General features: G+C 44.2%; 1 protein-coding gene across 1 annotated transcript; it reads right to left on the minus strand.

Moving 5' to 3' along the window:
* Positions 1 to 291: 291 nt before the first annotated feature.
* CFAP20 (cilia and flagella associated protein 20) lies at positions 292 to 13,825 on the minus strand. Its single transcript, XM_055332899.1, has 6 exons — positions 13,547 to 13,825; positions 3,628 to 3,707; positions 2,754 to 2,865; positions 1,666 to 1,854; positions 1,209 to 1,319; positions 292 to 730 (listed from the first exon to the last, which is right to left on the minus strand). The coding sequence occupies exons 1-6, from the start codon at positions 13,628 to 13,630 to the stop codon at positions 725 to 727; spliced, it is 582 nt and encodes a 193-aa protein (XP_055188874.1). The 5' UTR covers positions 13,631 to 13,825; the 3' UTR covers positions 292 to 724.
* Positions 13,826 to 15,511: the final 1,686 nt, after the last annotated feature.

The following is a 15,511-nucleotide window of genomic DNA, read 5'->3' on the forward strand; positions in this document are numbered from 1 at the left end:
TAGAGAAATATAATTTTTAAAAAAGAGCAATCTGGACTGGATGCCACTTTGTCTTAAGCTTGACATAGGCCCCAACCCCTAGTAAGATGATTCTACTGGTCATACACTGTTCACATTTTTTTTCCCATTTAATCTTGAGAGTTGTTCTAAATCAGTATCTATAGATTTGTCTTGCTCTTTAAGTGCTTACTGCAAGTTACTCCATAGCATAGGTGTACGGGATGTTCTTTGGAAAGAGCTCTATGTTCACATCACAAAGGAAAGAAAAAATACTTAAAAACGAAGAACAAATTTACAAACCAAGAACATAGTATTTTATTCATTTCCGGATTATGACTATTACACAGCATATACATATATTTAGATAATATATAAAACAATGAACAAACCGTAGGAAGAAATATTGGTCTGAAATTGCCTTATGGGACATCTTTAATTCTGTAAGTTCGTGGTAAATGTATCTCCCCACGCACTGGGGCAGGCAGCAGGATAAACTCCAGCATTCGTGTTCCAAAGGACAGCTTATTCCCTACTGTACTTATAATGCAATTATGGCATTATGGCATGGTCACCGGTGTCCACAACAAAGGATACCAAGTAGTAGATAAAAGAACCACAGCACAGTAAACTAACAGAAATATTTGTTTTTTGCATTGTCCTCCAGATAGTTTCCTTTTTAAACTAAGAGCCATGTCCAGGGTCTATCCCTTGAATTGTATTCCAGTTATTGCTAGGAAAAAAGGGGAAACAAATAGAAGAGGCATCAGTTTAAATTCTCAGAAAATAGATGGTCGGTGCCACTGACACCCCCCCCCCCTTTGGTGACACTGGAAATGTATGTCAGCAGCAGTCAGGCATGTAACAGCCTGCCATTTTGTCAGAGACCAATGGGCTGCTAGTAATTTGGGGCTGATAAAGAGGTTCGGATGGAAGACATTTTCCAAGGAAAGCCCGTGAGCCGGAAGCAGCAGGATACCCACCGGGAGGGGCAGGACCACCCTGTGGAGGTAGAGACAGAGGTAAACAGAACATTTCACAGGATTGATCCCGATTCAGTGCTGGTGGATAAAGAAGACCCAAGGTCTTAGGATGAAAGGTACTCCAGCCCCCATGTCAACATGGAGAAGCTCTGCGGCTGAACTCAGAAGAGAGCACTTTCCAGCTTCCCCAAATCATGGTCTGTCCTCCTCTGAGGAAGGCTGGCTTACCTTTGCTTTGTTTTGAACTGGGAGATACAGTTTGAACTCTGCTGGCAGTTCATCTTCTGAGTAGAGTCTGTCTGAGAAGTAAACCCGTCGGATGCGACAGTTTGCATGGATCTGTGGGTGCAAGATTTTAAGAGACAAAATATGATTGACCTTCCTCTTTTCCTGCTTCTCCTGGAACCCCTCCCATGATGCTGTCAAAGCTTCATCTCGTTGGCATCTCCTCAGCATGGTGTAGGGGTGGATTCTTGGAAGAGGGATATTTTGCTTGCTATGTTCTCCCGGTATATCTGAGCAGACACCTGAATGTGTGTCCTGGACCTCTCTGAGCCTTCTGGACAGTGACCTGGGCACCCTGGCCAGAAACCCCTACTGTTCTGTCACAAGGGCCATAAGCCTGCATCAGGCAGAGCACAATCTCCTCTCCCGTTTGGGGTTCCATCAGAAAAGGAAACAGTACCTGCACTCTTAGGGTCTCGATATAATTTGTGCCATATGCCCGCCTAGTGAAGTCTGACAGATTGAACTGAATCTGGTTCCAGCCATCATCCAGCCTCATGGGCATAGTACAGATGAACGGTTTGACTCGGGTGGTGCTCTGGTAGTTACTTGCTCGAAACCGCCGACGCACATTCTTATCATCTAGTACCTGTGAAACACAGAAAAAAAGCCACACGGGCAGCCCCGGTGGCGCAGTGGTTTAGCGCCGCCTACAGCCCAGGGCGTGATCCTGGAGATCCTGGATGAGTCCCATGTCAGGCTCCCTGCATGGAGCCTGCTTCTCCCTCTGCCTGTGTCTCTGCCTCTCTCTCTCTTGCTCTGTGTCTCTCATGAATAAATAAAAATAAAATCAGAAAGAAAAGAAAAGAAAAGAAAAGAAAAGAAAAGAAAAGAAAAGAAAAGAAAAGAAAAGAGAAAGAAAGAAAGAAAGAAAGAAAGAAAGAAAGAAAGAAAGAAAGAAAGAAGAAAAAAAGCCACACTAACTCTACCTTGCAAGAAGCAAACAACCCTCGTAAGACAAGGGCCTGAACTCCCATAGCCCAGTTTCCCAAGGCTGAGGCCCAGGGGAGAATAAACAGACCAGATACAGGTCACACTGGATGCAGATGGCCCGGAAGTAGCAAGTTTATCTTGTCCAATGCCGAAACAACGCCAGCTGCTTATGACACATGACACATCCAAGGGCCCACAGACCATAGGATGATTTCATAAATCTTCTTCCATTTGAAAAATCAAGTTACCAGAACAAAGGCCAACGATAACCAGTACTAAATGGATACTACTCTAACCTTCAAGCTTTGAAATCCTGTTGCCATATTGTTCAGATTTAGTGCTTGCTGCTCCTTTAAAAACTTGGCATGACAGGTTGATTACTAATACCAAATTTCTGTTGTAATAATAATGGCCACAACAAGTGTACAGTGGAGGCAGAAAAGAACACACATAAAAGAATAAAGACACTTTCCTAGAGCTACTTTATTCCTCCAAGTTGATAGGCCATCCCTATGGTATAGCTAGGAGTGTACATAATCATATGCATCTACTAACCTGTACTTCAAAGGTAAAATACTTCTTCAGATTTTTGATAATCATGACGAGGAAGGGAAGTTTAATCCCTAATGTCTTCTTTGGATCTGCAGGACATGTGATATACGTGGTGCTGCAGAGAGAGGAGATGCTTATAAACACACCAGTTGTCTTTTTCCTCTGTGCTATACAAAGTGAAAACACTCGGTCCAAGAGGTAAACTGGAGAGCAGATTTAAAGATCCAGATACATCATCCAATAATCCTTCAATCCACAAATTAGCTGATGCTTTTATAAAAATAATGCCAGACTCTCAAACAGAAGCTTAACACAGAGCCAGACATCAACAAGAAAATACCTGAGAAACAAAGCCAGGCCGGTGATCTGAGCAATTTCCTCCAGCGAGAGAAGACTCACTTCTGGTCTAAGAGAACCATCAAGTGATAGAAAACCTGAACTAAGACCACTGTAGCCCAGAAAACCACACTGGGGCCCAGGCCACCTGGCTGATTAGTGCCACCCCTCCACACTCATCCACCACATGCTTTGGTTACATATTAATAACAATATAACTACCACTTAGCACTTAGTATGGGCTGAGCAGGCTTTATCTATAAATCACTTACTTAACTATTTACAATTATAATTCACTAAATTGTTTACAGTTCACTTACTTAATCTTCACAATAACCCCATACAGAAGGTGTCTTGTTATCCTCATTTACAGATGAGGAAACTGAGGCCCGGGGCATTAAGTAACTTGCTCAAGGTGAGCTGTCAGCAGCCGGGCTGGTTCCACAGCAGGTGGCTGATCCTGCGGTCTGTGCTATTAACCTCTATGATGTACTGCCTCACTTGTGCACAGTGTCATTGGGTGAACAAAAGGGCCATCTACCTGACATTTGTTCCTTCAATCTCTAGTACCAGGGACTGGATGTCGTTATCAGTGATTCTTTTGATATGGCCGTTCCGCACCTACAATGAAGAAAATTAAACTGATTAGTTCTGAAATATTTGGCAATTAGTTTAAGATTCTGAAGGCTGAATGGGACCATTTAAAATTTCACAGTAGCCCTCGGAGCATAACACAGAACTCTGTAACATGGTATAGTTGAGTTTATACGTAAATAAGCCATGATGTTACCTCTCTACAGGGTCCCATCAACCACCACAGGAATTGGAGGTGATCTGGCAATCTGTACATCAGGATAATGTTGTATATACTATGCACTAGGAACATTCATATACATTCTCGGACTTAACTTGAAAACAAAAATCACGAGGTAGGTGGTATTTTACACATGTCGACATTGACACCGGGGAATGTTAAACAAGGATCCTGAGAGAGTAGGATTAATGACCAGGCTTTCCACTACCCCACACTGCCTCATGCATTTTGGCCAGAAAGGCTGAATGCCGGGTCCCACTGAGAAGGAGGGTGGCTGGGGTGCCTGGTTGGCTCATTCAGTTAAGTGTCTGTCTTTGGCTCAGGTCATGATTCCCAGGTCTTGGATCCAGCCCCGTGTTGGACTCCCAGCTCAGCGGGGAGTCTGCTTGTCCTTCTCCCTCTGCTTCTCCCCCCAGCTTATGCTCTTTCTCTCTCAAATAAATAAGTAAAATCTTTTTAAAAGAGAGAGAGAGAGAGAAGGAAGAGAGAAGGAACCAAAAAATGAAAGCATTATTTCCCCAGTATGAAGTATTATGTTTATCTTCTAAAATGCTTAGTATCATGTTCCTACTTCATGCTTATCTTCTGTTCCCTAAATTGCATTTTGGAAGTTGTCTTATTTTAAAATTTTAGTTGGTTAATATACAGTGCAATATTGGTTTCAGGAGCAGGATTCAGTGATCCATCACTTATATACAACACCGAATGCTCATCACAAGTGCCCTCCTTAATCCCCATCTCCTACGTCCCCTTTAGGAACACTCAGTTTGTTCTTTATCGTTAAAAGAGTCTCTTAAATTTCAACTTTCTAAAATGAGAATTCAAGTCTCATCTTTGCCATACACAAAAGCCTTCTTCTTTAGCATTTCATCCCACATTGACCTCTCTTCTTTCTAATTTGTCTGCCTTATGTAGCCCAGATGACATAATTTAGTACTTCATCCTACATTGTTTTGTATTGTCTGCTACATATGTAGGAGGTACAATATAGGGAGGGATCAATACTCAATACAGATTCCCCTTCTCAAAATATTCAGGAAAGCACAGATACCATCAAGCACTGAACTGTGAAGCACCTAATACGGATGAGCAGAGATAGGCACAGGTATTTTCGAAATGGGGCTGGCCTATTAAGGCTGAATGTATTCACACATGAAAACAATCAACCAGCTTTAGAACAGGATGCACCAAAAGCATGTAGTCCTTTCTCAGGTGTAGTGAAAATGGCTGTATTGGTCTGTCATAGTCAGTGGCTCAATCCTTTGGCTTTCCACTAGGCTTGCATATCAAGAGAGAACATGGTGCCAAGTCTGATGGATAATTATATTTTGCAAAACCTATTATTAATAATACGGCATTTGGTTTCTAGACATCAGTCTCTGTGACCTATTATTGTGAATTTGATCCACTTATGGCATGCTTGGTGTTCCCATGTGCCCATCTTTTTCTGCAAGATGCAACTGAATCTAGTCTCCTCCAAAAAGTAAGCTCAAAGGTAGGGATCAAGCATTAAGCATCGTTTGTGTCTTCTACAATGCTTAGTATTATGCTAGGTATAAACTAAGCATTCAAATATTTGCTGACTTCTGGAACTTGTCACCCTGAGAGTTGGCAAGGATGAATAGATTCAAGGAGGATTTTTAAAAAATTCCTGGATAACATACCCACCATGGACTATTATAGGAAGCCAGAGAGCCTGGGGTATATCACAAAGCCAGGGAGGCTGCCAACGTGAAGAATGCTTTCCCACAAATCAGCCTTTGGTGCCCATTATCAGAGACAGAATGCATGGTGGATGGGCCTCAGATCTCTGCCAATGCAGCATTTCTTAGGTTCTTAAGACACAAATGTCACATTGAAGTGCTTCTCAAACAAAGCTGGTGACACCCAATGCCCTCCTGCTTCAAATTCTGGGCCTCTTTCCCAGGGAGATTAAGCACACAAAGCCTTGGGTCTGTGTAGCACATGCCAACACTGCCCACCTCATTCCCCATCTAAACACTCTTGACCGAAGTGACAATATGCCTCCTCTGTTTGTTAGCCCACAGCTACTGGGGAAAATCAAGCAGGCTTGGTGGTGAAGGAAGACTCAACTGAGAAATTATTTCCATTTCCAAGTAATGTGAGGCAGTCACATTGTTAAGAGCTGCCAGTATTCCAATAAGATGCAAACACTAATTTTATAACATATGGCTAATTATTCTAATATAGTTATATCTAATATAACTTCTTTCTTTCTTTAAAAGGTACATGATGCAACAATTAAACAGATGGTTAACTTGATTAATTAGGGCTCAAGGACAACTATTGCTAAAAGGCAACTTGTTGCCTGAAAACACTGCTTGAAAGCATGGCTTCAAATCTTACCTCCCAAAGGTCTCTCCTAGCACAGTGAGACTTCTCTCAGCTCCAGAAAGCCCAGCCAGATTTCACAGGGAGGAAATGTTAGGAAACTTGCTTCTGCCCATCTCCAAGTTTATAGCAAATGACTTCACTCCAGCAAATGTGACTTTTCAAGTCTTTACAAAAGAAAACGCTGCCTTACAATGCATGTAGAAACCACCAGACTGGAAGCCAAAACAGACTTGGTATATTCTCTTCTACTTCTGCCCTAGAAGTAAGCTCATTTTCAGTTAGACTTTCAATAACTTCTTAAAGAAAAGTTTTTCGGGGATCCCTGGGTGGCTGAGCGGTTTGGCGCCTGCCTTTGGCCCAGGGTGCGATCCTGGAGTCCCGGGATCGAGTCCCGCGTCGGGCTCCTGGCATGGAGCCTGCTTCTCCCTCCTCCTGTGTCTCTGCCTCTCTCTGTGGTCTATCATAAATAAATATTAAAAAAAGTTTTCCTCAGCAACACATCAACCACCACACTCATAGACTTTTTTTTTTTTTAAGATTTATTTATTCATGAGAGATACACAGAGTGAGGCAGAGACATCGACAGAGGGAGGGAGCCCAATATGGGACTTGATCTTGGCACTGGGATCACCCCTAAGCCAAAGGCAGATGCTCAACTGCTGAGCCACCCAGGTGTCCCTATAGACTTAACTCTTATAAAATTAACTTGGTCCATAAAACAAGAGAACTCAGGAAAAAAGGCAGCTTTTTCAAAGGAATGCCCACCAGTCTCTCTGGAGTTTGAAGTAGTCTTGTATCACCAGCTGCCAGAGTTTTGAAATCAAATTAAGTTGATCTGTTAGTGAATTATGATTTTTCTCCTTTGTTGTTGTTGTTTTTAAAGATTTTATTTATTTATTCATGAGATACAGAGAGAGAGAGGCAGACTCCATACAGGGCGCCTGACGTGGGACTCATCCCGGGTCTCCAGGATCAGGCCCTGGGCTGAAAGGCGGCGCTAAACTGCTGAGCCATCCGGGCTGCCCTGATTTTTCTCCTTTATTAAGTTCACAGGGCTGCAAATACAAACTCATTGGAGAAGAGGGGTGGGGCAGAGGTGCAATTAACAAGAGACAAGAGCACTCGAAGGAAACCTCCCCAAACCTCTTTAGGCTCTAAAGCTAGGATCAAAGGGAAAAGGAGGGTGGACAATTTGGGGGAAGGCCTCCCAACCACCCTGGCAATCTGGCTGTCACCACCTTTAATTGTAAAGTTCTTCCAGGAAGCCACCCCTCCTCAGTCCAGCTCTGACAAACACATACAACAAGATACACGGCCTCAGAAAGCATCAACTTCCTTTCCTTAGCTCCTTCCAGTTCAGAGGTCACTAAGCAGGCCTGGCTTTGAAATGAAGATAAAATGAACTGGTCAGCATTTATTGCTTAGGGTGGAAGTGGGTTTTATTTTACTTCCTTCTCTAAATGAGAAACTGCCAATTGTCTTTGACTTGTTAATTCTTTTTTATTTCATGACACATTCCCATTATCAAGGTGTTGGCTACATGTGTTTTATTCCTCAAAAAAAAAAAAAAGGCCAATTCTACATTTTTTTTCATGAGTTCCCTACCCCCCTACTCCCCACCCGACTACCCCCAAGCTATGAGCTACAGGACCCAGGCTTCTAGCTGTTACAAATGAGAACCCTTCTCAGCCTCTGCAAATGTGAGGAAGGGAGCCTTCAAGCCCTTGTTGCAATCACTCTCCCAGGCTTTCCATGGTTGCTGAGGCAACTAATAAAGAACACTGATTTTTTTTTTTTTCTCCTTCAATGTAAGCTCCAGGGAGGAGGGTCAAGCTGAGGGGAAAAAAGTACTCCTGGGATAGGGAGGAAGCTGGCCAATGCTCCATATTTCTTCAAGTGTTTTAAAAATAACAGGAGTTGTATCCATTCCCTACCCCAACCTTTCATTTCTCTGGCTCCACCCACTTATCCTGGCAGACAGCTGAGCCCTTGGCCATCTGGCATCCTAGTCTTAATGACACATGTTCCAATTTACATTAAGCCTTTAAGAGCTGTCCATTTTAGCAGGAAAGTTTCTGCCTGCGGCTAGGGGCTGGGATCTAAGTCTGAAAACAGGCAGAGGGAGACCTCTGTGGGGAAAAATAGGCATAGCTCGGTCTCAAGGCTTGGGCCTTGCAGGCTCCGATGGGTCAAAAGCTTCTTTCCCTTTGCTGCACTTAACAGGGACTCTCCAGACAGCACACAGGCAACTCTCGGCATATACAAACAACCCTTTAGTTAAAGTAAGGATAATTAAGTGCATTGCTAACCAGTCTTCCCAGCAATGCCTTGCAAGGGCAAGTAGAACTAAAACCCACGCCAGAGTCCAATTACAATAAAAGCTGTTATTCAGAATAATAAACATCAGAGTGATCCAGGGAAAGTCGGAAAAAACAAAAACAACCAAAACCCAAAACAGTTGTACTACCTTCCCATCCAAATGCCCTTGATTCTGCTACTGGAAACTGCAGCAGTTTAACATGTACCAATAAGGTTTGCTAATTAACAACTAGACTGGGGGGGGCGGGGAGCGGGCAGGAACATGGGTGGCTCAGTGGTTGAGCATCTGCCTTTGGTTCAGGTCGGGATCCTGAGGTCCTGGGATCGAGTCCTGCATCAGGCTCCCCATGGGAAGCCGGCTTCTCCCTGTGCCTGTGTCTCTCATGCATAAATAAAATCTTAAAACAAACAAACAAGAAAAAACTAGGGTATGGAAACTACTTTTCTGGAGACAATTCATTTTTAAAAATGGGAACAGGGAAAATAAATAAGTAAAATTAGGAACAGGGAATGGGAATCTAATACTATCCAGAAACAATCACAGAAAGTCTGGTTCTAATATTTCATTTTGGAATAGGCAAGGATCAGCAGCAGCTGAAAGACAAGGTGAGAGGCAAGAAAGAGAAGATGGTATGAATGAACATTCTCATCTAGTAGACTTTCAGCATGTTAGACTTATATTTATAATTTGAAATGTGAAAACTGTTTTATACAGACATAAGTGAGAACAGAACTGTCTGGTATCTTCTTTACAAACCAGAAGTAATGACTATATTAAACATAAAAGTCCTTTAGTAAATATAATATTTGCTGGTCCCAGAAGTTAAGGGAACATCAATCAAGAAGCCCCTAATTTCTCATAAGCTGTTGGTTAAAAAAAAACAAAACAGAGATCTTGGGGCTCCTTGGTGGCACAATTGGTTAAGTGACTCTTGGTTTCGGCTCAGGTCATAATCTCAGGGCCATGGGATCAAGCCCTACATTGGGCTCTGGCTCAGGAGGGGGATCTGCTTGAGACTCTCTCTCCCTCCCTCTCTCCCTGCCCTCTCTCTTGCTTTTCAAACAAATTTTTTTAAAAAAATTGCAGAGGCCTGGAAGTTTACAGTATAACCAGGCATACAGATTTTAAGAAGCTAATTTCAAGTATGAGGATGATGATGAAAAGGAAGTAGAGGTTCTATAAGGGGATAAAAATGAACTTAACCTTGGAGGAGTTGAGTGGATATAAACTAACGTAACCTGAGGAAATGCCTTTGCACTGTGATCCAGAGACTAATGAAGAGGTGGCAAGGGGAGTCCCAGCAGAGGGATGGACGAGTATAGAAGCCTGAAGGTTCGAGAACATGACCTCTTTCAGTTCAGTGGGAGGTTACTGCTAAGGTGAGGGAAGAAAGGGAGGTGAGCCTGGAGAAACAGTGAAGCGGGCACCAGACCATGTGCTGTGTGGCCTGAGAGCCATGTTAAGGCTTTTAGACAGGGAAAGCCCTGGTACAATGACTAAATTATTCTAATTTCTGAAATCTGACTTTACTGCACTTCCTATTTCTAAGCATCAATTATAGACTTATTTACTCTTGAGCAAATTTCTCAGTTTCCTGCCCTACTTAGTACTGTATGCCATAACTGCTGCCAAGCATTTTATATACACCTTCATTTAATCCCCAGAACCATGGGAGAAGGTGGAATCATTACAAAATGCGCCACAACGCAGGTGTTACATATATTAGTAACCACACTCACGACAACAGAGTTTGTTAATTCACTGGTATTAGGATTATGGCATTCACTCCACACATTCATAAGGAGACACAGCCTAAACAGAAGCCAAACCTAGGGATGCCTGGGTGGCTCAGTGACTGAGCATCTGTTTGCCTTAGGCTCACAGTGTGATCCTGGAGTCCCGGGACTTCGGGCTCCCTGCATGGAGCCTGTCCCTTTCTATGTCTCTCACGAATAAATTAAAAAAAAAAAATCTGGAAAAAAAAAAAAGCCAAAACTAATTTTTCCAAGATTATTCTTCACAGAAAACAAACTATAGAAATTCTGTCTTCATATACTCAGGCAGGGGAATAGTAAAGTTTGTGAAATCAAAATAGTAAAAACAGGGATCCCTGGGTGGCGCAGCGGTTTAAGCGCCTGCCTTTGGCCCAGGGCGCGATCCTGGAGACCTGGGATTGAATCCCACGTCGGGCTCCCGGTGCATGGGGCCTGCCTCTCCCTCTGCCTCTCTCTCTCTCTGTGTGTGACTATCATAAATAAATACATAAAATTTTTAAAAAAATAGTGAAAATAGCCATATGTACCTACTGGCAAAGGTCAGAGTCATTTCTTTTCTTAAGATTTCATTTATTTATTCATGAGAGACACCAAGAGGCAGAGATATGGCAAGAGATATAGGCAGAGGCAGAAGCAGGTTCCCTGCAGGGAGTCTGATGTGGGACTCCAGGATCACACCCTGAGCCAAAGGCAGATGCTCAACCGCTGAGCCACCCAAGCAACCAGGTCAGGGTCATTTCTAAGATAAACGTGGGCAGTCCATCCGTCTTTCCATCAAACTTTGCCTTTACTGCAACTTTGCCTTACTCCCTGAGAGTATGGAAAGGTCTTCTCTCTGCTGTCACCCCAAATCTACACAATGCCTGTGACTTAACTGCTGCTCAATAAGTCTTTGATAAGTCTATCAATTCCCAGTGTTTTCCCAACTGGGTTGGAGTCCCAAAACTTCCTGAGGACTCTGTAATACAGCCAAGAAAAGGCACACATACAACGAGGCCTATGAATCTGATCCCAAACCTGCCATTCTTCTTTTCCTTACCTTGCCCCAGGGGAAAAAATTCACCCCTAAACACTTTGTAGTCTAAATACAAAAAGTAGAAATGTAATTAACTTTTACTATTGAGAACTTTGTTGAAAATGAGTGTTATTCTATATGTTTTCTTTGCTCAAATGTGTTTCATTTAGGCCCTGTAACCCTGCCAGTTGTTCTAATGTTTTCACACGTGTTTATGTCATCAGGGTACCATCCGACCTCTAGTGGTGTTGTTAAGGGACACAGTGCACCATGGTTACTTTGCTTTTATACTCCATGTGTAAACATGTTGACTAATCAAAAATCTGTAAAAAATAGGCTACAAAAGATCAAGCCCCAAAGGGTTAAAATGGACAACTCTGGTAAGTTTCACACACTAGAAATGCTGAGGCCTCCCTAACCCTGGACTTGTTTCAGTGTTAGTAAGTTCTCTGACCTGCTCTGTAAAGCTCTCCTAGATCAAGTCCCATTCTCTAGTTTGACTGCCTCATATCGACAATTCTGTTACCATTCCACGTTCAAGGGCACAGAAGGTCACTCTCTCCAGGCCTCCTGACAGCCCATAACTAAGTCAAGCCACAGCTGTGAAGCCATCATCCTTACAAAGTTTCTTTTTTTTTTTTTTATAATTTTTTTTTTAAATTTTTATTTATTTATGATAGTCACACAGAGAGAGAGAGAGAGAGAGAGGCAGAGACACAGGCAGAGGGAGAAGCAGGCTCCATGCACTGGGAGCCCGACGTGGGATTCGATCCCGGGTCTCCAGGATCGCGCCCTGGGCCAAAGGCAGGCGCCAAACCGTTGCGCCACCCAGGGATCCCCCTTACAAAGTTTCTAGGTATATTTATTCTAGGTTCTCTTTGCAGAGATGTGATTTCAGAGTTTACAGTGTTTATTCCAATGTGAACAAAACCATGGAACTGAAAACCTCAGTAATGTAAAATAAACAAACAAACAAATAAATAAATAAATAAATAAATTTAAGGAACTACTTTCCTGTGTAATACTCCTGGTATTAGCCTTAACTTGTAAAAGAGGAAAACTGGTCAAATTTTTCATATATGCATAAGCTCCAAATAACTCACTATACTCAGATCTTTCAACTATCTTATAAAAATGACATTAAGAACACACCCTCAAAGCTGCTTTGGAAATGCAGAATTTCCTAGTGGTGACAGGCAGAAGGCTGTCCCTGTTCTCTCCCAATCTCTGGGTTGCCCAAAACACTATCTGTGGATAAGGGAAGACAAAGAGTTGTTCTGAGATGAAATCCAAGATTCTTGGCTTCATGACCAATAAACTGATTATTTAGATGATTCCACATCCATCTCTATAGAAACACCATTCAACATACTACTTCTCTATGTTCTCCCCTCAGGAATCACAATAAAGTGCCTAACTTATCCTTAACAAAAAAAAAAGGGGGGGGGAGTACAGCTGACTGGGAGTTTGGATGAGAAATGAAACGACTCAGGACAGGATCATTATCTCCAGGGGTCAGTGAAAAAGTGTTATCCAACGGATACCTCAAAAAATAATAATAACAACAATGAGGCTGAAACCTGGCTCTGAGTTTATTAATCCAAACAAAGCTTTATCACCATTTTGTAACTTTTTCTGATGCAGGCCATCAAGCACGGAAGGCACAGTACTGACCCCAAGTAGCACTGAATGTGGAGCAAGGTTCCAAAGGCCCCCGAATTCTCCCTGGAGATCACTGGAAGGAAAGGAGCAAATGAATGAAACCCAAACATAACTGCCTCTGGCTGTGTGCCTGGAACAAAGGTCCGTGTCTTGTGCCCAGCACAGTGCCCGTCACCCAACAGGGTATCAGTAAATATTCGTGAAATCAGCGAACAGCAGCTTCTTTCAACTGTGTGTTCCGAAAGCGACCTCAAGTTGTAAGTTTATGCGTTTCACGCTAGGACACGGAACCACCGATCCCCCCGCTATATAAATGGGGAAACCGAGCAAGTGACTGACCAAGTCAAGACCGCGGCGAGGTTCGGCGGTCCCGGCACACGGCGGCCGCAGGCCACGGAAGCCCCGGCCACGCCCCCACCTCGCGCCTCGGGGCCGGGGTCCCGCCGCCCGCCCTCAGCGCCCGCACGAGGAGCGGCGCGGCCCCTGCGCCCCGCCCAGCCAGCGCCCCCAGATCCTGACCTTTTTGTCCCAGATCTGCAGGGGTTTGCTGCCAATGCTATAGAGGATGGAGAGGAAGCCGCTCTGGAACGTGTTTTTGAACATCTCGCCCGCGGCCTTCCCAGCCGCGCCGGAGCCGACCCAGATACGGACGCCGAGGGGCGAAGGGAAGGCAGGGCCGGCCCCGGTCCGAAGGAGAAGCTGCGCTCCTGGCCGCCGGCTCTGTAGTCACCTGCGGCTAAACTTGGACGCGAGACGCCACGTCCTCCAGTTTCAGCTCCCCGAAGGCAAAAAAAAAAAAAAAAAAAAAAAAAACCTCAACTCGGAAACCACAGCAACGGCCGCCCGCGCCGCTCTCCCCGCCCTAAATGGAGGCGGCGGACCTTCCGCCGCGTAAAACGGATCCCTCCGCCCCCTTGGCCCGCCCCCGAGCGCGCGCGGCCCAATCCTGACACGGGCTCACGGCTTCCGGTCCCTCCGCTTTTGGGCCCGGGTGGAAAGAACTCTGTTGTCAAGGGAATATTTTTCCCATCTCAGTCCTCCTGAGTTGCTTTAGAAGGCGGAAGAAGACGGGAGATTGCAGAAGGTGCGGCGCACCCGCGAGATGTCAAGGAAACGTGGCGGGGGCGGGGTCAGGGACCGGACGGCCTGGCCCCGCCCCCGCCCCCGCCCCGGAGGGACTGGGAGGAGTTACAGGGGCCGGAGCGGAGAAAGGCGCGGAAGGTGCTTGGTAAGCAGCGGCTTGCCTGGTGTTCGGAGAACGTCGGGGCAAGGTTAAAGCCGCCGACCGCTCTTGCGCATTCACTGGGCTCATTGCCTCATATGCATCACTGCTTTGATTATCAACAGGGTCACATGAATATACACCGTGTTGTCCTGTGGGATGCAAACCAGTGCCCTCGGGAAAACATTACCTGGAATTCACTAGCAAACAAAGCCTGAATATTAATATAAAAGCAGAAGTGGGATCCCTGGGTGGCGCAGCGGTTTGGCGCCTGCCTTTGGCCCAGGGCGCGATCCTGGAGACCCGGGATCGAATCCCACGTCGGGCTCCCGGTGCATGGAGCCTGCTTCAACCTCTGCCTGTGTCTCTGCCTCTCTCTCTGTATGACTATCGTAAAAAAAAAAAAAATATATATATATATATATAAAAGCAGAAGTTAATAAAATTAAAATAAAGTTGAGTTGGTTGAGTTGAATCAACAGGGTTTTTTGTTTTTTTTTTTGCTTTTTTTTAGATTTTATTTATTTATTCATGAGAGAGAGGGAGAGGCAGAGACACAGGCAGAGGGAGAAGCAGGCTCCATGCACCGGAAGCCCGATGTGGGATTCGATCCCGGGTCTCCAGGATCATGCCCCGGACTGAAGGCGGCGCTAAACCGCTGGGCGACCCAGGAGTCCTTCAACAGTTCTTAAAAAATCAACTAATACTTAGAACATTTTTTATTTATTTTATTTTTTTAAGAACATTTTTTAAAAGACATAAAATAAGCTCTGATATTTCACGTGTGGAAGAAATCCCAAATGCTGGAGACCTATCTATCACTCACTGAGCATCTACCTCCATATTATACCGTATGCCCAGGCCTGGTCTGGGTGTTGTGGCTACGGAAAAGGGAGTTTGTAGTGAACATCATCATCAAAACAGCTACAAATGGCTAAGATCAGTGGAGCATTCATTAGGTATCTGGCACTATACTAAGAGCTTTAGCTTTTACTAAATCATTTAATCCTCACAGCAACCCTGTGAACAATCTAGCCAGAATTTCCAGACATGGTAGAGGGGGAAATATATGGATCTTATTAGGATAGAAACTAAAAAATTTTTTATATGAAATAATCATTTTTGGATGACTTCTGGGAACTCTATATACTTTAGGCCAGTGAACAATTTATCCCTTCATTGTTATTAAATTTTTAGGGATCCTTATTTGCCTCTTCCAGCTTTCGATGGTCCTAGCTGTTCCTTGGCCTGTGGCAGCATTA

Source organism: Nyctereutes procyonoides, unplaced genomic scaffold (genome assembly GCF_905146905.1).
Source record: "Nyctereutes procyonoides isolate TBG_1078 unplaced genomic scaffold, NYPRO_anot_genome, whole genome shotgun sequence".
In the NCBI taxonomy this organism is placed as follows: Eukaryota; Metazoa; Chordata; class Mammalia; order Carnivora; family Canidae; genus Nyctereutes; species Nyctereutes procyonoides.